This window comes from Podarcis raffonei, chromosome 14 (genome assembly GCF_027172205.1).
Source record: "Podarcis raffonei isolate rPodRaf1 chromosome 14, rPodRaf1.pri, whole genome shotgun sequence".
Lineage (NCBI taxonomy): Eukaryota > Metazoa > Chordata > Lepidosauria > Squamata > Lacertidae > Podarcis > Podarcis raffonei.
The window spans coordinates 2,993,364-3,014,519 of record NC_070615.1 but is presented as its reverse complement, the minus strand read 5'-3'; the positions used below and the strand labels follow the sequence as shown (position 1 = coordinate 3,014,519).

Sequence of the window (21,156 nt, the reverse complement as noted above, 5' to 3'; positions counted from 1 at the left end):
GAAGCAAACGTAACATGAGGTATGACTGTACCTGAAAGTGCCTGTGGGACAGTGGAGCCCGCCGTTTGATAATTACCAGCGTGCCTGTGTAACCCATGTCCAATGGCCTCTTTTAAGTGGGCTTGCTTTGAGTAATGGAAGAGTTATTTTCAATGTAACTTGTCCTTTTAAACAGCTTTATGCAAAGCAGGGAATAAAAACAGGCTTAAAATAGAAAAACAGAACCCTGGTTTTTAATTTATATAAAATACAACATGCATAATATATTACAGTTTCAGCTTCTGGGCAGAGAGTTCTCGTTTCTTAGGTTTCTTCTGGATTTTCTTTGCATCCTTAATTTGCATTTTTACTTGATCTTGCAGCTGAGAAAAGAAGGCTTGGGAGGACTTCAAAGCCTTGTCTTTGCCATCATCCTGTAGCAGAGCAACATTTATTTCAGAACAAATGGAAACATACACATGTAAAGTAAAATAATGCCCCACAGTTTCAGCCAATTAATTGTTCCAGCAGAATGCATAAGAGAAAGACCCCATTTGTATTCCGATTGATAACTAAATGGCAAACAGCAGCTGTTATGTTATGCAATACCCTTTTTCTGGCAGCATAATAAATCCAGAAAGCGGAAGGGAGGCTTGGCGTTATCTACACTCTCATGCTTAATGCATGTTAATGAGAGATAAGCATGCAGCACTAGGAACACATCCCTTTATAATCGAGGACTAAGAGCAATGGGAGCCCCAGTGGAATTTTAAACATTATTCCTTCAAGTTACTCCACCATAATCACTCTATCCTTTATAAAGGGTCTTATGTTTCACCAACAAAGCATAGCAGAAGGTAGGTTTGTTTGCCATAATATACCTCATTTAAACAATGCCCAAGTTGTTTTGCGGTTCCACTGGGCTGAAGGTGCAGAGAATTATCAGAAATCCATCTCAGATATCATATTCAGAATACTATTATGCTTGTAACAGAAACACACCAGCCCCCAGATGAGTGAAGGACCTGCCTTCTCTGGCATCGGCTTGCTTGCCTGCCTGGGTCCTGCTCCACCACTTTTCTTCACCTCAGCACCACCACCCCAGAGCCTCATTACCCAACCTCCAGTTTGCCCATGATGCTGTTTTTCAGGATTTTTTTTAATAAAAAAAAAGGCTGCTGAGGTGTGTGTGTGTGTGTGTGTGTGTGTGTGTGTAGAGAATCAAGGGTGGATTTTTGTGTGACAGGATTGTCAGCTCAGTTTTGGTACTGAAAACAAATACCTGACCTGGGCTAAGCACGTGCTCAGAGGCACTCTGTTTCTTAACTATTCCACCCCTACCCCATCCTCAAGCCCTATTTTACACCTGGCTCCGTTGGGTGGATCTCAGCATTTCTAGCAAAAACAAACAACAAACTTGATCCTGCAAACCAAATATGCCTAATAAGCAAGTTGTAGTACATCAGCCTTTGCTCCCCCACCCCAGTTCCCTGCAGATGTTTTGTACGCTTGAAGTCCAAAACATCTGAAGGGAACCAGGATAGCCTAGGCAAACACACCCACACACACCAAGTTCAGGAGCAGAACACACAAAGGCCTTGGACTAAAGTCTGCTTCTATAGAAAGAAGAATAGATTGATTTCTCCAGTTGTTTTTTTAGTAACCTTACCTTGAGCAAGGAGGTTCTACCTTCCTTGGTTAGCTTCTTCAGTTTCTCAGCCGAAGCCTTTTTGCTCAGTCTAGCCCCCGGCACCAAATTCTTCTCCAGGAGTTTTTGCCGCTTCTCCCTCTCCTTCAGCTTCAGGCGTTTAACAAGCTTCTTTTTCCTCCGTTCCCTTTTTTTGTCAGTGGGGTTTTTTTCAGCATTTGTTTTCACATCCCCACCTTTGTTCTTCTCCTAAAAATAAGAACAGACTGAGAGTGGGATCCAAAAGCAACACAGAAAACTCTCTTTCACGCAAATATACAAAATCAAAGTACCAGCTATCAGGCTGCAGCTTTCCCCAAGCTGGCACCCCACTCCACAATTCTCTGGCCTGCAACTCCCCCCAGCCCTGTCTTAGGTCTTCAGCAGCTCACTCTTTCTGCCTATGAATATTAGGGGGCTGAGTACACACCAGGGCTTTTTTCACCACTGCAGTCAAATTTTGGTACTCTGTCCCCAGTATGCTTCCCTGGCCCCTCCCTCCTAACTCTTTACCCTTTCTCCAGCCTTGTAAATAAGCCCACAACATTTACTAGCCTGCTGATGGACAGAATGAAACTGCAGGCAGTTTACCCAGAAGTCAGTCTCACTTTATTCAGGGGACTAATGCCTGGGTGGCAATGGTTAAGTCACCAGCAGCCAAGTTGGCATCAGCTCCACCACAGCCAGGCACAACACTACAGGAAAGGGACAAAAGGAGGAACTAGGCAGCTAGCCTCATGCAGGTGGCCAACAGAAGCAGTTCCTTCTCATCTGTGCACAATTTGTTGCCTACAGCTACCATGAAAATGCTTAAAAACAAGATTGCCCTTGTCTTCCAGAGGGACTTGAGGTGTGGGTGCATTTTTTTATTATGTTCCTGCTCTGGCTCCACTGTTGTGTTTATGTTCATTGCATTTGATAAAAATGTGTAAGTTAGCTTTTTATCCGCTGCTTTGGACACTCAGGTAAGGTGAAAAAAACAGGTCACAAGTGTCTAATATTAATAATAAACATTAAGATTCTGTTGAAAGAGCACGAGAGGGGGAAAGCACCAGATTTTGAGAAAAACCTACATAAACGAAGCCAAATCAAACTGCATTTGTTTCCTCCGATTTCAGAGACCCTGGAATGAAACTGGGTTCCCAAGAATGGAGTGTACTTTGCCGCCCAGCAAATGATGGGCCAAGTGGAAAGCTACTGGGAGCTGTGAATTAGTGCCTTACCTTGATCTCTTCCGGTGCAAGGAGGGCAGCATCACTAACACTCACTGGTGCAACTTCTTCCATGGTTATTGCTGGGAGATTGGATACAATTTTAACCTCTGGGACAGGCTAAGGGAAATAGAAAAGGCTATGCACGTTAGATAACAGCGTTAAATAACTTCTACTGCAATCTTACACACACTTACCTGGGCATAGACAAACCCTAACCCTAAAAGCCTGGTCTTGAATTCCATTAATCCAGGGAGGGGGAAGTTGTGGCTTTGTTGGTGGACTACAATTCCCAACATCCCTGAGCATTGGCCATGTTGTTGGAGGATGAGGGAGTCAAAAAACATTTGCAAGGCAAGAGGCTCCATATCCCAGAGTTAAGAAGTGATTCAGTTCCACTTAGGACAATGGGGCTATATGGATTTGACAAGGCTCCCTAGACTTCCTAATGGTATAGTGGTTAGAAGACTGGACTAGGGCCTGGGGACCTGGATTCAAATCCCCACTCAGCCATGAAATTCACTGGGTCAGCCATTGGCTCGTAGCCTAACCTATGTTGCTTAATAGGTTGGGTAATTTCTTACAGCGACCATTCAGGAAGGCAGAGGGCATAACACCAAGTCTTAATTTTGTAAAAGTAACTATACACAAAGCCAAAATAATTAACTCCAAATAGTTCACTTTCTAACCAATCAAAGACTTGCTCATACACAAAGAGGTTTACCCACAATTTAGACATTGACTGGGTTGCAATCAGCTTTCTAGCAAGTTTTCTAGCAAGTGTATGTAAAGCAGTAACTTGCTTTCAAGAAGTTATAGGTAATCCCATAACCTATGGAAATTAGATGTGAAGATGGCAGAGTTAGCATTCTGTTACAGAGGTTTAAGAGCCAAACTTTTATTCCAGCCTGGACAGAAAGACAGGGACATGTGCAGCAGAAATACAAACAGGCATGGCCAGGAATATCTTTTTTTATTTGTTACAGCTTCTCTGTTGCTGTTACTATGTTATTAGGACAAAACAGGGAGAGAGTGAACCATGTATGCCACTTGAGATGCTTGCAGGAAAGAGGATGTACACTTAATAACAAGGGGAAATATCTGGACCATCCAGCTAGCGCAGAAAAACAGCTTTCAACCCTTTTCTACAAAGATCGTTTCTTATGCACAATTCTGCAAACAAAGTTGCATTACCATACTTACTGGTTTAGGTGTGAAGTGGAAATTAGAAAGGGCATCAAGTCTAAGGAAGAGCGAGTCCATCATTTTCTGTATTTCTGCATGCTCAGGTTTTTCTTCCTCTTCCGTTTTTTTCTGGATTAAGAGCAATGTGAGATTAGACAAGAGCAACTTCCAAGCAAGATTTTTCATTCAAAAGAAAGCAAATGCTACCTTTGGCCTTTTAGAGGCCAGGAAAGGGGAAGTTTATTTATTTACTTTTAAATGCACCCCCTTTTCTGGGTCCCTAAGAGTTACCAATTTATAGGCTCACTTGCCCTTGGCTAAACCCAGATGCTATGGGCTTTCTTCACAAAATACACAAGGTCAAAAAAAAATTTCCCCCAACCATTCCTAATTGCCAAATGGTGAGTTTTTCAAGTCCTGATTTATATTTCAGAACAACAGATATTACAAGTTTCATCTGCATAATTCAGCTGCAAAGGAAACAAGAGACTATTTCAAATGGAATCAGCATTGAAGGGGAGGAAGGAGAAAATACAAAATGACTTGCACTTCCCTTCCCTCTGCTTATTTCTCAGGACCAAAATGGCTCCCTGGCAGCATCGTGCAGGGCCTAAATGATGCACTGTGGTGCAGGATCCTTCAACAATGGGATTGCCATGGAATGTGAATTACAGAAAATTTCTAAAGCCCATTTTTTAAAAAATAAAAGAAACAAACAATTGATTTAGAAAGGCTTGGAAGAGTAGAGTTGCAGTTATTAGTTGAGAAGTTGAGAAGGAAGCCACATGCAAATTCACTCTAGAGCAACTCTCCTCCTCCTCATCTTCCCTGACTCCTGGCCACGCTAGCTGGGACTGATGGAAACTGATGTCCCACAACACCTGGAGGATATCATGTTCCCCATTTCTGTCCTAAAAGCTTCTGCTCCTTTCAGGTCTGAGAAAACAAGGCTGAAGCTCTCAAGTGCCACAAAATGCAAACCATGTCAAGGGAAGCTCATTACTTCTACATCTGCCCACTGCCACAGATAAAGTTGGGCCCTCAAGCACCCTTAACAACCAATACAACCTCCCTCAAAAGGCACCTGATTAAGTTTCAAATATTCTTGCTCATAAATTTCTGCAAGACTCAGCTTGCTTTTCTCGTGATCCAGAGTCAACCGCTTCTTATATTCATAGGGGTCTTCTTTCGGTTTTTCTTTACGAACGACATCGTCCCAAGCCTAAAACAAAGTTTTTCTTTTTAAAAAAAACACCACCACAGCCATATTAAAAACAATACAGAACCATGAGCAGCCTTTTCTGTAGGTAACAAGGAATTTAGCCATTCACATTCATTTGCCTTAACATTTCTATTCTGTCTTTTGTTTTAGAGAAGGGTAGTCAATGATGTTGCATTCTGCTTAAGAACTCAACAGTTGCAAATCTACACATCACAGAATACTAAATCTTACAAATGGATGGCTCTTTAAAGAAAAATGTTTTAAGTTTTTGATGGCAGTCCTGAAGCAATGACTGGCTTCCCTGGGGAGGAGATTTCATAAAATGGGAGCCACAGTAGTGAAGACTCTGCACCCCATTAGAATTAGAATAGACTTTATTTGCATAGCCAACAGGCCATAGCATCAAAGGACAGACAAAAACAAAAATACATTACGGAAATAGTTATCATAAAATAATCTCAGTACTTAAAACTTGGCAGAGGTAATGATAATAATAATAAAATCCTAGGCGAGGAATCCAGGTGACGGCACTGATGTCATTCAGATAGCAGCTCTCAGTCTCATTGCTCTCTCGATAAATTTGGCAACCTTCTCTGTTGTCGAGCTGTTCTGGTCGGCTAGGAGTGAGAACAATTTGGCTTCACAAGAGCGGCCCGGGATGGCAGATAGGAGCGACGTGATGGTCTCGTCCCTGAGATCTTTATATAGGGAGCAGGACAAGAGAACGTGTGACACAGTCTCTACGTAACCAGCTCCACAGGGGCAGAGCCGGTTCTCGAATGAAATTTTTTGTTATCTACCTTCAAGAACAGCTGATGGTAACATATTTAGTCTGGCCAGTGTAAAGGCCCGCCTAAGTTTTGGAATGGTTAAGGTAGACAAATAAGGTGCCCGAAAATCAAAGTGGGAGGGGGGCAAATAAGCGTACCAATCACTAAATTTCTTAATATAGGCCAGATTATTCTGTTGCTCAATATCCTTCATGCGCTGGTCAATAACGGTTTTTGCCTTGGGTAGACCCATTTTCAGGAGATGCTGTGCTTGGAGGCCACATGTAAGTAGTTTTTGATGCACTACTTTGGACCACCGACTTCTATGAGCATCTCATGCTACTAGAGGTAGTAGTCCAGATGGGTTTAAGTTTAAGCGAAGCCAATAGTTGAATGTTCTTAGCCAGGTCCGGGTTTCGACAGAGAGGCCAGTCTCCAGCCGTAGGGCCGCATTTGGTGCGCATGGTGGAACGGCTAGAATCTGTCTTAAAAATTTAGACTGGACCGTTTCAAGTGTGCGGCAACGATTTCCCGTCCAGATTTGGGCCCTGTAGAGTAATTGCGCCAAGGGTTTTGCTTGAAAGACCTCCAGAGCTGCTGGGATATGTCTGCCCCCCTTCATAAAGTAAAAGCGAGACAGTATTTTGGCGCTTTGAGATGCTTTTTCCCTAGCATATTTATGATGGGCCTCCCAGGCCCCTGTTGACTGGAAAACTACTCCGAGGTATTTGAAAATTTTGACCTGTTCTATTGGCTGATTGTCCATCTCCCATCTGTGATATCTGTGTCTCCTAGAGAAGACCATGACTTTGGTTTTTTGGTGATTAACCACCAGTTGATCTCTCCTGCAGTAGGCTGAGAATTCTCTTAGTAGCCTTTTGAGGCCTACTTTAGTTCGTGATAAGAGAACCGCGTCGTCCGCATAGAGGAGCGCTGAAATTGATTTTTCGGCCAATTTGGGGGCATGAAACTCCGGGGATGTTAGGTATTTGACCATGTCATTTATATATAAGTTGAATAGGGCCGAGGCTAAAATACAGCCCTGCTTGACTCCTTTGGTGGCTGGTACAGGGCCAATTAGTTGCCCATTTACTGAGGTTCTTACATATAACTTGGAGTCTTTATAAAGGCTTTTTATCAAGAAAAGTAATCTTTTGTCAATGTTGGTAGCATTGAGTTTAGCCCAAAGTTTGACTCGTGAGATCAAGTCAAAGGCCACCTTCAGGTAAATAAATGCTGCGTATAGAATCCCACGTGTTTTATTGACGTACTTGTCAATGAGGTGTGCTAACACGAAGCAATGGTCTATTGTTGTTCTGCCCTGTCTGAAGCCGGCTTGCTCCTCTGCCAGAACTGCCTCAGTTTCCATCCAGTCAATTAGTTTGATGTGGAGGTGTTTGGCATACAGTTTGCTGGGGATAGATAGTAAGGAGGCTAATGGGTCTATAGCTCGCTGGATCTGCCATAGGACCCTTTTTATAGATTGGAATAATTACTGCCTCTGTCCAGCAACCAGGTATTATGCCTGTTGAATCGATGTATGTAAATATTGACGCCATTATAGGAGCCCACCAACTGATATTGTTCTTCATGAGCTCTGCTAGAATGTGGTCTATGCCCAGGGCTTTGTTGTTTTTCAGTTGGGCAATTAGTTTCCCCACCTCCTCTATGGAGACAGGAGGCCAATATGGTAAACTCTCGGGGTAGGCACTTGGATCATTGTGCTGAGCTTTGTCGTCATAGAAGAGGGTTTGAAAATATTTCATCCACTCCTGGGGTTCTACAGTACATGTGGGACCAATCCGCTCCTGGCCCAGGAGGCCCATAATGGTACGCCAGAAGGAAGTTGAGTCTTTCTCATTCAAGGCCTTCACTAAATTACACCAGCCCAATCTCTCAGCTTTTTGTTTTTTTACCTTTAATAGCTGTTTGTAATTTCGTCTTAAATAGATGTAAGCCATAAATAGCCAGGGTGCTCCGGTGTTTCTATAATTCCGATAGGTTGATCTCAGACGTTTCCTTGCTTGTCTACACTCCAAATCAAACCATCTCTCTTGATCCTTTGCCCGCTTTGTAACAGAATTAAGTATCCCAGTTGTTATGAAGGTCTTTAGTCTTGCTAATAACTCGTTGAACGAGTCCATGGCCTTTTCCCCGGTATTAGCTGATACAATGGCTGAGTAGATGGTCTTCACGTCTTCCGAATGGAGGAGATAAGTTAGCTCTGTATTGAGCATGGGGGTCCATTTAATTCTTCTGGGGGCCAGTGATCCCAGATTAACGATGGGGGTGTAGTAAAGGTTAGCCATGGGTTTGTTAAACGATGGGCCATTGAGCGCTAAAATTAGTGGGAGGTGGTTGCTTTCGGTGTTGTGTCCCACTTGAAACTTCGACACAGAGTTATAGGCGAATCTTGATATCAGAATATAGTCTATCACACTTCCTCCCATCTTTGAAAAATGGGTATACTCCCCTGGGCGATCCTCTTCGTTACTACCATTTAATATCATCAGCTCCCTTCTTTTTGCGACCTGGGCGAGACATAGCCCCGAGAAGTTGCATTTATTATCTTTAGAAAGTCGTGAAACGCCTGCTTTGGTTGGACTTTCAGGGTCCTGAATCTGATTATATTGGCTGTAAAGATAGTTATCATCAATTCCCATACGGGCGTTGAAATCCCCCCCAATTATAATTGGTGTAGAAGGGTGGGAAGATTCTATGGACTCTAGGAATGCCTCTAATTCTGCCCAGTTAGCTTTCACTATAGATTTTTTTTGGCAGGGGGGCAGATAGACATTGACCACTACCAGTGCATCTCTCTTAAATTTGAGCAGGACTGCCATGGCTAGTGAATTGCAGTTTGGGAGGGCTTTTAAGGAATGTTCAAGCTCTGTGGAGATAAGGCTAGCTAAACCTCCACTAGGCCTACCTCCCCTCGCAGATGGAGTGGCAAATAGGGAGTGACAAGAATACCCATTGAACAGAATGGGGTCACTGTGCCAGGTCTCCTGCAGGAGGATGATATCGAATTGCTTAAGAAACATTGCAAGTTGTTGATTGTTTTTCTTAGCGCGCCATCCTGCAATGTTCCAGGACAGCAGCTTTAATTCTTTGTCCCTCCATGGTGTAGATTTGTTGGGTCCACGGTGTCCAGTGACCCCTTTACATCTAAAAAAACACTCCCATTAAGTTTGTCAATAGGCATCTGCTGCATAAGGGAATGGTTATCCATAACTCTTGGGGACTTAAGGGGGTGGTTTGGACTTGGGGGAGTAGCTATTTCATTTGGGGAGAGTTTTAGATAGTTGAACCAGGTACTCGGAGATGTGACAGTCTGTTTTAGTTTTGCCTTACCATACACCAGCGGGGGCTGCGATTGGTCTTCCGAATCTACACATTTAAAGGCGCCTCCCACCGTCCTCTTGTCCACTAGGCACTTGGGGGATATAGGCCGTGTGTGAGAGCCTTCCGTAGTCTCAACATGGGTCTCCTTTTTGGTCAGTCTGCTTCTCAGGGTGTCCAGTCTAACCAAGATTTCCTTTTGGGCTGGCATCTGCAGTGACCAGAACCGATTTATTAGGGCATGTTCTTCTATGGAGAAAAAGTCCTCTCTGTCGTTCAAATGAAGTTGAGTCTCAATGGGGACTATGTTTTCCTGCTGGTGCACTAGGCTCTGGTTTTGCTGGTTTTGTTGCATGTGCACTCTATCATTTTGTTCCTCTGTTCCTGGTTTCCCTTCCCCCTTGACCGCCAGTAGGGAGGTTAGTGGAGCTCTGTTTTCAAAGATTCTTAATCTATTCCTTTCTTTAAAAATAGACTTCTTGTTCTAAAGATGAAGTTGACCAGATTATGATCTGTGAAAGTGATCAGGGCACGGACTGAATGACCATCTTGATATAGGTAGTCTATACTGTCTATGTCGGTTGCTTTAACTGCCCCAGGTAGAATGTTGTTTATAATAGTCAGCAGGTGCCTCACGCGGTCTGTCCCTGTGCGAGGACCCAGTGGTTTTGGATAGTTCGTGAATACCATCTTTTCCAGGCTTAGGACCAGGATCCAATCTTTCTTTCTGCTGGGGGCTTGGAGATCCCGCGGGTTCCCGTCTATATTGGAGATCCCCGACTTACTTCTGTTTGCAGTTGCTACTGGGGTCCTAGGTGGGTTCAAGACAGGAGCATCCAGCTGTGGTTTGGTTGCTTTTGTCAGGCTGGGCAAACATAGGGGGAGAACAGCCGTGGGGGGGCTTATTTCTTGGAATGTACTTGGGGAATTATTTTCACATGTGGTGAGAGGTTTGGTCTTTGACGAGTCTCCCTTGTCGATCTCTTTGGTGCCTTGAGCTTTGATTTTTTTTGTGGATATAGGAGGTGATGATAATAAGTTGAAGAGTTTCTGCCACTGTTTTTTGCTGATATGTTGGGTTTCTCTAGACGGCTTAAAGTTTTTGATGTTTTTAGTTTTCTTCGTCTTGGGTTCCGGTTTTCTTTTGCGTGAGTTCTTTTTGGGTGGTGTGTGGATTCTAGCATCTGTGTCCAGGGTCTGACCTGTGGCTCTTTTTGCCTTCTCGGCTGCGGCTCCAATCTGGTGGAACGCTCTGTCAGAAGAGACTAGGGCCCTGCGGGACTTGACATCTTTCCGCAGGGCCTGCAAGACAGAGTTGTTCCACCAGGCCTTTGGTCAGGGCGCAGCCTGACTCCCTCCTCTGGCAACCTGCACAGAGTTTTGCTTAATGGTTGCCATTAACTTGATTTTAATTAATTTTTATAATGAAATATTTTTAGAATGTTGGTTTATTTGATTGTTTGATTATTTGATTGTTGTTAGCCGCCCTGAGCCCGGCTTCGGCTGGGGAGGGCGGGATATAAATAAAATTTATTATTATTATTATTATTGCTTGTTTAAAATTCTCCACAAGCGTCAGGAGTAGGCCATTTGTCACTGCTAGGAAGTTTTTTATACTGTAGAGGTCTGTGCGTATCTGATCTCTTTGATTGTGTAACTGGTCACCCCTCTCTTCGATACTGTTGGCATTCGCTGAGGGTCTTGCTGGTTTTCCCTGAGATTCTGAGTTGATTTTTGGTGCTCGAGGTCATTGGGGTTGGGGGAATTGGTTATCAAGGCGTTCTCAGCTAGATCCAGTTCCTGTGCCCAGCTCATGGAATAATTTGGTCTTTCATGCTTAGTTTGTATTGACCAATCCAGCACAGTAGGGGCAATTTCTTTTGGAGTGCTCTCGTGCTGTGGATTCTTATTCCCTTCTTTATGGGGGAAGTAATTGGTGATTTTACTTTGCTTCCTTCGGGGCTCCCTCTCCCCCTGAGGTGATATTGGTGCAATTCCCAGGTCCATATAGTTCTTTCTTGTGAGGACCATGTTGAGCGTGGAAAAAGGTAGTTGGTATCTCTTAGTCCTGGGTTTTTTGGCTTCACTTGGCTCAATCACAAGACGGATTATGTTTATCTTCCAGTTTCCCACCTTCGAAAGGTGGGAAGGGTTGTTTTACAAGCCAGGATTCATGCTTGTCCCTTATCTCGGTGGGCCTCTAGGGTTTCTGCTCCTTTTCCGTCTTTAGTTCTCAGCTTTAGGGCTTTTAACGCTTCTGTCCTGTGGTGCCTTCCCCCTTATATTTGCGAGCAGAAATGCCAAGGCTGTCTCCAGTACCCTCGTCACCCTCAAAGAAGTTATAAATGACTAATAAATCAGAATGGTTTACTGCAGCAAAGTAATAGGGCTTGTTTACTGCAGCAAAGTAATAGGGCTTGTGCCAGGGGATACAATGAAGCAGAACTTGCCTTCAGTTTCAGCCGCCGAAGGAGAGGGGAAGCAGCGAGGCTCAGCTGTGCTGAGACCAACGGCAGTTGGTTTTCCCCTGCACCCCATTATGTGACAGAAGGCATTTTTTTGTGGCAACCTCTTAAACTGCAGAATTCCCTTCCCACAGAGCTGACTCTGAAACCTTCATTATGTAGCTTTCATCATATACTGAAGAGGTGCCTCTTCAATCTAATTGATAACAATATAATAAACAGATGGCAGACTCTTCACTTTGTAGGAGATATCACCTACAGTGACTTCATACAGATATTCAATAGTAAGGGAGACAATAAGGAACTCCCAAGCATTTATCAGACCCTTTGAGAAGTGGGGGATACAGAAAGGGCATTGTTTAAAGCTTAAGCAACATTAGTTGTGTTCTTGTTCTTTTTCAATGTACGTATTCAATGCAAATGTAAAATCTGCTGGGTTCCCTTTCCCATTCTCCCTCCAATAGCAATGAAGACATGAAAACAGATCTATTAACCTGATCTTTTATCCTTCTCTTGATAATCTCTTCAAGCTCCAGAGTTGTTTCTTCTGTGATCACAGGAGCTGAGAATACAAAAGCAGCAAACTCAGGATTTTTTTTAATGAAATGCATTTGTAAATAACCTTATGGGTTAAGAGCAGGCTCCTTTCTCTATTGCCACTTGAAAAGACATGTAACCATTCAATTCGGCAGCAGCAGCAGCACCCAAACCTAAGGGTCATAATGAACTGGGTGCACACAGGTACAGATGTTTGAGGGCAGCAGTGTAACCAGAGATGATCCTGGCTGCAAATGCAGAGGAGCTCCTGGGACAGACTAGGATCAGTCTCTGCTTGAGACTGGGAGACATACACAATTAATGTCCCCCTTAGCCATGGCCTGACCGATTCTAGGAAGTCTGCATCATGCTAAGAGCCATGGATGGAAAGCAGAGGGTCTGGGCAGAGGTTGCCCACCTTAGAAGGTTGATTTCATAATTTGCAGCTATTAAAGGTACAAAATTACAGTATCTCTACATAAAACATAAGCCTGGAGGCTTATAAAAATTCCAAGAAGAGGAAAAAGACAAAGGTCTGGCGCTACTCTTGCTCATGCAGAAGCGCTGTTTGTAAGACCGGGTGCCCCCGTGCTACAGCTATATAAAAGGTTACCAGAATCTGCATGACTGCAGAAGGAAATGGCACAGCTGCCACACAGAAGTGCCGGTGCCTCTACATCAGTGACTTCTCCTGGCCCAGAGCTCATCAGCACCCCCAACATAGTTCCCAGCTCTTCATGCAGGGGGTCACCTGCTGCTGCAAGCCCTGCCCTATAAGGAACATTTAAGTGAAAGTGCTGCTATAAAGTGCAATGTTTACCCATTTTGACTGCATGGTCAAAAATAACCATTTCTTCCAGAAGGCTGTTCTCAGGCCGCTTTTGTCCTGTCACTTCACCTCTCAGCTGCCAAGGCTTCTCCATCAGCAGTTCCTTTTCTAGCGATTTAATTTTTTCGCTCATCTGCAAAAAAAAAAAAAAAAGTTCTTAAGACACCTCGTTTCCCATGGCTTCAAACCCACTTTATTTCCCTTGGCTTCAATCTTACATGTTTACTTAAGGACATTCACAGAAGGACAGTTGATATCCCCTTCTCCCACTGCAGCCACCTGTGACCTTCCCCCCACCCACTCACTTGAAAACGACTCTCTAGAGAGTCTAGGGAACCTTCTAAAAATGCCGAACTGAGGGGTGGGGGCTGCTGTTGGAAGGAGGAAAAGAAGAGAAACTTCCATTCTGTGAACTTCCTTATCTTAGGCTCCAAGATCAATTTTGGGTGACGCCACCCCCCTTTCCCCATCAGTCTCCTGCACCCCATCCCCCAATGTTCAGGAGCCCCAATCCAATCCTACAAAAAGCTTTTTAGGGTGCATGGGGTCTGCCAGAGGCAAGAGGAAACATGAAACTTTCCTTCTGTAAACCTCCTTAAGTTAACTTATCTTAGGATCCCAAACACTGCCTTATTCTCTTTTCTGTTTTTTCATGCTTGAAGTTCTTATTTTTTGCTATAAACATGCTAGTTTCAGATGGCATGAGATAAACGCAGTTGGTTTGGTGGGATGCAACAGAAAGTTTACCTTTTCCTGTCTTTTCTCAAAGGACGACTTTGTTTCAGCAGAACTATTTCTCTTTGCTTGGAACATATCTATCTCCTCTTCTATGTCGCTGTCATTTGGCAAGCTGAACGTCACTCTTTTAGAAGGTTCTTTGCTTGTTTCATTCCCTCCTTTCTGTTTGATTTCATCCATTTCCTCAGCTCTGTAGTTAAACAGCATTACATGAAAAAGAGACCTTTAAAGGACTTTCATTAGGCTTTTGATTCATTCATAAACACATGAGCCTGCTGGGACACCACACAAAAGTGCCCTGAGGAAAGTATCCATTTCACAAAACATTCTGGACACGTCTGCAAACTGGAAAACCTGTCATGGACACTACACACACACACACACACACACACACACACAGAGAGAGAGAGAGAGAGAGAGAGAGAGAGAGAGAAGCCTATTCTGCTGGCTACAAGAGAAGGCTTATTTCAAACCTAATTTGGGGATCAGAGTGAGGAAAGAAGAGCCATGTGGGAACCAGGGAAGGCCTTAATGAGTACGTCTCCAGACACCATGTTGATGACCCTGCTACTATTCATACATGACTCTGCAAGCAGTATAGCTCTCCAGATAAGAAATATGCTATTGTATTGACAACACAACAATATTTATCTCCTCACAGAAGATTACCTCTGCTCCCCAAAATGCAATTCTATGCACACTTACCAGAGAGAAAACGACACTGAGTACAAAGAAACTAACATCTGAGTAAACATGCACTGGTCATTTCATTTTATTATCCACTTAGCACTGCCCTCAAAATATCAGCCACATACTCATCATCTATGTCGCCTTCTTCCTCTTCTTCCTTTCCCTCAATCTGGTCACTGTCACTATCCTTGTGTTCACTTGTGAAGTCTTCATAATCACCCACAGGATCAAAGTAGTCCTGATATTTAAGATCACGAGCACTTTTGATGATCTGCCGGGAAGAAGAGGAGAGAAACCAGAAAGAGGTTAGAAAGAGGCTCCTGAAGTTTCAACGTAACATTTGAACAAGATAAATGAGTAAAGGGGCTATATTAAATAGTTAGGCTTATTAAATAAACTGGATAGCTTACAGGTTTTTCCTGAAGAAGCATGAACCAAAGTCTTAAAATACTTTATTAACAATCAATTCTATTTTCAGGACCTGCAAGCATGGATGTGGCCAAAGTGACCCATGTGATTTAAAGTTAAAAAGTACTTTGAGAATATTCTTCAACATGTTCTCATACATCGCTTTTCTTCCTACTCTGCTTTCAGATGCCTCAGGGATTCAGATACACCTTTGCTCCAGCTAGATCAATGAAAAGTTCAGCTGCCATTTTGCTGTTCTCCATTTAGTCCATTCTTAGTGGCAGTCAATGCAAATTGTGAGTCCTTTTCCAATTAACGAACACAATGCAAATAGTTAGCCTGTTATTTACCGACAGTTACAGGCAGCATGTGAGAAGGTAACTTTTCAAAAATACAAGATGGGAAGTTCTCTGATCTATTACTTGAACGTTTGAGCAATGGGTTGATCTGAACCACCAGCTCCCTCACGACTTCCCTGCTCTTACCCCTCACTTGTACACATGGAGCAGGTTGTCTTGATTTATTATGATTTTGTTTGTATTGTTATTATGATTTTGTTTGTAATATTATGATTATGTTTGTATTGTTATTATGATTTTGTTTGTAATGTTCAACTGCATTTGTTTCCACAAAATGCTATTAATAAAAAAGACAGTTGCGTTATGAAGTCATTACTAAACCCTCTGAGTGTTTAGCTTTTAACATATGATGTTTTACACCTTTTTATGCAGTTACCTTCGTTTTGGAGTCTCCAAATTCCTCTTCATCCTCACTCTCATCATCTTCAGAAAAAATGTCCTCAAAGTAATTTATTCCTTCTTCTTCTTCATCATCACCCTTCTCTCCGATTTGTCTTTTCTCCACTGCATCCAAACAAGCCTCCATCTCAGCCAGTTTGAAAAATCTGTCATCCACTATGGACTTTTCTCCTGTTTTTTTCACAGTGCTTTTTGATGTTCGGGTTTGCTGCTCCAACTTATCAATGTCAAAGTCCATATTGGAATCATCGTCACTAAATGCATCGTCTTCCATGGTCCCAAGCCAATTTCTCTTTCCTTCAAGCTCACTTTCCTCTTCAAGATGACCATTGTTGAAATCTGCCTCTACTTCCATCTGGTCCTCATTACCCGCCTGATCCTCATTGTCTTCTGAGACAGAACCATCCTTGTCTGAAGCTGGAAGAAGGAATAGATCCTCCTCTCCCTCCACATCTCTAGCAACAGCTCTCTTGAAGTAGCCTAGAACTGCATTATTCTGGAGTTCTAGCTGTTGCCAAATCTGCTCTTCATCAAAGTTCTCTATCACCAGTTCCTTTAAAGGACTTCCAGAAATAACATCAGCTCCAAGCATTTTGTGGAAATCGTATAATGTTTTTGTTAGAGAGATGAAGTCATCTGCAAGTCCATCCTGAATGCTGGAGTCAAAACAAATTGTAAGACATTGTGCATTTTAAAAGTCATAAAGTTTAGGTCTTTGTCAGATCAAGATGCTGAAACAGGAAAAGTATGTGAATATACAGGCATATCTCAGCGATATTGCAGGTTCAGTTCCAGACCACCACAGAAAACCAAATATCTCAATAAAGCAAGTCACACAAATTTACACTATATTGTAGTCTATTAAGCCAGGTCCCCATGGCTGCAGGGGTGGGAGGGGGGAAACCTGGCCCCAGCCCTAGCCAGCTCCACTCCTGTGGCCAGAAGGGGAGCAGCAGCAGGGGAGTGGGAGGCTGGGCTGCACGCAGTTGCGCCCATGTCCTCATAAGGAGCAATATCTGCGGAATAAAATTAGGTATGCTTATATACACCATTACTGCTGGTACAGAATGCATGCAAGTTGGCCATGCAACACCAGTTCTGAACAAACTGCAGTTTGCTAATACACTAACAATACTCAAGGTTTTGAGGTTAACGCAGAAAGCCTTCAATGACATGGGTCCCCAAAACTCAAAGGAGAACTTCTCCCTATATCTACCACACTGTGCTTTGAGATCTGCTGAAGAAGCCCTTCTAAATGGTCCCTCTGACAGGCACTGTCCCTTGTCCGCCTTCCTAGTGGTGACACCCCACCTGTGGAAACCCCCATGGCTACAGTACTGAGGGTATTCTTCCAAGATCCATAGCAAAGTTACCTGGACTGCTGTTTGATGCTTAAAAACATTCTCTCTCCTCCTCCTCCTCCTCTCTCTGTATACACATATAACACTCTGTGTGTGTGTGTGTGTGTGTGTGTGTGTACAGTGCCAGATTTAAAATGATGTGGCTGGTTCCAACGTAAAGGTTGGCCCCTCCAAGCCAAGGGGGTGCAAAATAACAACAACAACAACAATAATAATAAACCCATATTTATGGGTACCTACTGAGATCCATTTTAAAACAACTGTACCAGAATGAATTATGATTCTGTTGTGAAAATAAGAAATATTTTTGGGAGGGCGCCAAATTTTGTCTTCGCTGAGGGCACCCTATTATCCAAGTCTGCCCCTGGTGTGAGGTGGGTGGCTCTTAAGTCGTTGCTGGACTCCCCTGCCCCAGATAGCAGTGCCAACAATCTAGGATGGAGGGAATTGTAGCCCAGCAACCACCTATAGCCTGGACGACCACAGGTTCCCCCCGCCTGGAATTACCCCCACATAATGCCTGTAACCCCCACACAAAGGGAGGGGCAATATCCCGCGCGAGGCGTCCTCGAGAGGAAGCCTTCCTGCGGCGCCCGGGGCCAGCATGGCGGGGGTGGGCTAGATGCCCCTCGGAGGTCCCTTCCAACTCTACGATTCTCTGTTTCCATGAAAGCAACTAACTCAGCTACAAGGATCTCAGTGGCGCCCACTCTGGAGCCGACTCTGGCCGGGTATCACTCGCCCGCGTGCTTCGGGATGCTGAAGACACGCGTTCTACTTTTTCAAAAATGGCCCTAACGTGAGCACGCGAGGGAGGGAGCGAGGGCGCTTTACCTGAGGAACCGCTCGGGGTGGGCCGTGGCGGCGGCCAGTCTCTCCAGGCAGGCGCCCAGCCTTCCGCCCGCAGCCCGCGCCGCGCCCGCCATGTCCTCGTCGTCTTCTTCGCCGCCGCCTCCGCTGCGCCGCCCGGCCCGGCCGCGTCCCTCCGCCCGCCGAGGAAAGTTCCGCCTCTCGGTCGAGCGCCGAAGGTTCCGCGTGCGGGGAAGGAGAAGGCGGCGGCCCAGGGGCTGAGCTCCTCCTCCCTTGGGGGCCGGGAGACGAAGAGCTCGGGGCGGAGGAGGCGAGGCTGCAGCGCCGTCGGGAAGACACGCAGAGACACCATTTATTTCATAAAGTCCACGCGCCTCTTGATTGCTCCGCGGTTTAAAAAGAGAATAAAACAATAAAACGATCAGTTTAAAAACAACAAGAGAAGACAAGTCTGAATCACTTGAAGCATAAAGCATGCGGAAAGGGCCCCCAGAGGACAAGTAGTCCAGCCCCCAGAAATGCAGGATTCTCCACGCGATCCTGCGTGCCCCGTGGCCATCTGCGAGGGACGGAAACAGATGGCAACATAAATCCTCTTAGCACTCGAAGTCCTTTTAAATGTGTTTGTGGAAGGGGGAGTTGGGGGTTTGATTGCTGGTTCTTATTTTGTGTTTTGTATTTTGTATTTTTATGCTGTGAAATAAAATTAAAACTTAACTGTTTATATATAGATATATACACACACCCCTTTCCTCCATGGAGCTGAAGGTGGTGTACATAACCCCCACTTCATCCCCACAAACAACCCCATGAGCCACACTGCTCTTTGCATGCCTCCTCAGGAGTAAGCTCCATTGATTTCAAGCAGGACTTGCTCCCAGTTAAGTGTGCATAGGATTCTACCAGTTGGTGGTTCCAGCCCACCCAGGGATGGCTCTGGGCAGGATTGGACTAGATGACCCTTGGGGTCCCTCCCAACTCTACAATTCTGAGCTAATGCATCACAAGGGTGGAGGGTGCCCTCCAGATGGTGACGGACTGCATCTTCCAATATGACCCTTGGACATGCTGGCTGGGGCTGTTGGTAGCAAAAATCCAGCGGGATCCGGAAGAGTGCATGCAGGCCAAGCATCATTTTATGTAACTCTATCATGTCTCCAGGGACGCGGGTGGTGCTGTGGTGTAAACCTCTGAGCTTTGGGCTTGCTGATCAGAAGGTCGGTGGTTCGAATCCCCGTGATGGGGTGAGCTCCTGTTCTTCGGTCCCTGCTCCTGCCAACCTAGCAGTTCAAAAGCACGTCAAAATGCCTATAGTTCAATAGGTGAAGGTAAACGGAGTTTCCATGCGCTGCTCTGGTTCGCCAGAAGCAGCTTAGTCATGCTGGCCACATCACCTGGAAAAACTGTCTGTGGACAAACACTGGCTCCCTCAGCCAGTAAAGCGAGATGAGCGCTGCAACCCGAGTTGTTCACGATGGACTTAACTGTCAGGGGTCCTTTACCTTTGCCTTTATCATGTCTCCTTCTAGGAGTTGTTTCTTTTTGCTTTGTTTTATGTCTTATCAATTAAAAAAAACTCAGTGTGGCATAAGCAATTTTTTATTCTCAAAATGTGACCCAGAGAAAATAGTTTGAGAACCACTGATCTAGTGTATGATGGCCGGACACTTGGTTTCTGCTGCCCCTCCCGACTTTCTGCAGCCTTCAACGTGCCCTGAAAATCTACTCCAGAGAACTGGGGGCACCCCCCACAGCAGTATAGCCTGAGGGCTTAATGACAGTTGAGGAGGGCAACATGTACAGTGGGAAGCATCTTGCCTTTAAGGTGCCCCAAGGGTCTCTGAGTGTGCTTGCAGCAACAGACTAACATGACTATCCTTCTGCAGCTTAATATTAAGGCCACAGGTGATCCTGGGTCTTTAATCCCAAGCATCTGGTATTCAGAGGTAGACTGCATTTGCAGATAGAGGCTTACTCTCTGTTTGGTAAAGCACCAAAGTACATATATTTAATAAATAATAATAATAATTTATTATTTATACCCCGCCCATCTGGCTGGGTTTCCCCAGCCACTCTGGGCTAAACAGGACTGCCTTCAGATGTTTTATAAAAGTCAGACAGTTGTTTATTTCCTTGACATCTGACGGGAGGGCGTTCCACAGGGCGGGTGCCACCACCAAGAAGGCCCTCTGCCTGGTTCCCTGTAACTTTGCTTCTCGCAGTGAGGGAACCACCAGAAGGCCCTTGGAGCTGGACCTCCATGTCCGGGCTGGACGATAGGCGTGGAGACACTCCTTCAGGTATACTGGGCTGAGACCGTTTAGGACTTTAAAGTTCAGCATTGACACTTTGAATTGTGCTCGGAAATGTCCTGGGAACCAATGTAGGTCTTTCAGGACCGGTGTTATGTGGTCTTGGTGGCCGCTCCCAGTCACCAGTCTAGCTGCCGCATTCTGGATTTCTACAGTTTTATTTGTATGCTGCCTTCCATAGTTCAACCCATGCTCAAGGCAGCTTACAACATGAAAAACACACGTAACTACAACATAACAAACATAGTCATGAACAATAAATAAAATACACATAAAAAATACCCAGCCCAACTGAGTGGTGCTGGTGGTGCTGCCTCAGATGCCAGAGTCAGGTAGAGCCTACCTTGTAGGGAGGTTTGATCATGGGCAGGCAAACTAAGGCCCGGGCGCCGGATGCAGCCAATTGCCTTCTCAGTCCGGCCCGCGGATGAGTAGAATGTGTGCTTTTATTTAAAATGCATCTCTGGCTTATTTGTGGGGTATAGGAATACGTTCATTTCCCCACCCAAAATACAGTCCGGCCCCCCACAAGGTCTGAGGGACAGTGGACCGGCCCCCTGCTGACCCCTGGGTTTGATCCTTTATGCTTCTCATTACACACACACACACACCAGATGCTGGGCACAAACTAGGGAAGGATGTTGGATTTAGCTCTTACTTTAGAGCTTCTTAGACTAGAAGTCTCCCCTCTCCCCTTTGAGTCAAACGGGAGTATTTGGCTAAAGCCATTAGGGGGGGGAAAGGGTCGCGCTAGGACCGCGCGGCGGCTCCTTTCTGCCCCTCTCCCCGGCGAAGGCCGCCTCGCCATCTTTTCGCGAGCGCCGCTTCTCTTACCTTTTTGAGCCTGCGGCG

General features: G+C 44.9%; 1 protein-coding gene across 2 annotated transcripts; it reads right to left on the bottom strand.

Moving 5' to 3' along the window:
• Positions 1-205: 205 nt before the first annotated feature.
• On the bottom strand, positions 206-18,126 carry MPHOSPH10 (M-phase phosphoprotein 10). Of its 2 annotated transcripts, none has more exons than XM_053364512.1 (11): positions 18,017-18,126; positions 15,799-16,477; positions 14,781-14,926; positions 13,975-14,155; positions 13,219-13,360; positions 12,356-12,423; positions 5,147-5,284; positions 4,081-4,191; positions 2,890-2,997; positions 1,649-1,876; positions 206-413 (listed from the first exon to the last, which is right to left on the bottom strand). In XM_053364512.1, the coding sequence occupies exons 1-11, from the start codon at positions 18,106-18,108 to the stop codon at positions 267-269; spliced, it is 2,040 nt and encodes a 679-aa protein (XP_053220487.1). In that variant the 5' UTR covers positions 18,109-18,126; the 3' UTR covers positions 206-266. The 2 variants fall into 2 exon arrangements, with proteins under 2 accessions (XP_053220487.1, XP_053220488.1); XM_053364513.1 differs by lacking the exon at positions 18,017-18,126 and adding an exon at positions 17,195-17,238.
• Positions 18,127-21,156: the final 3,030 nt, after the last annotated feature.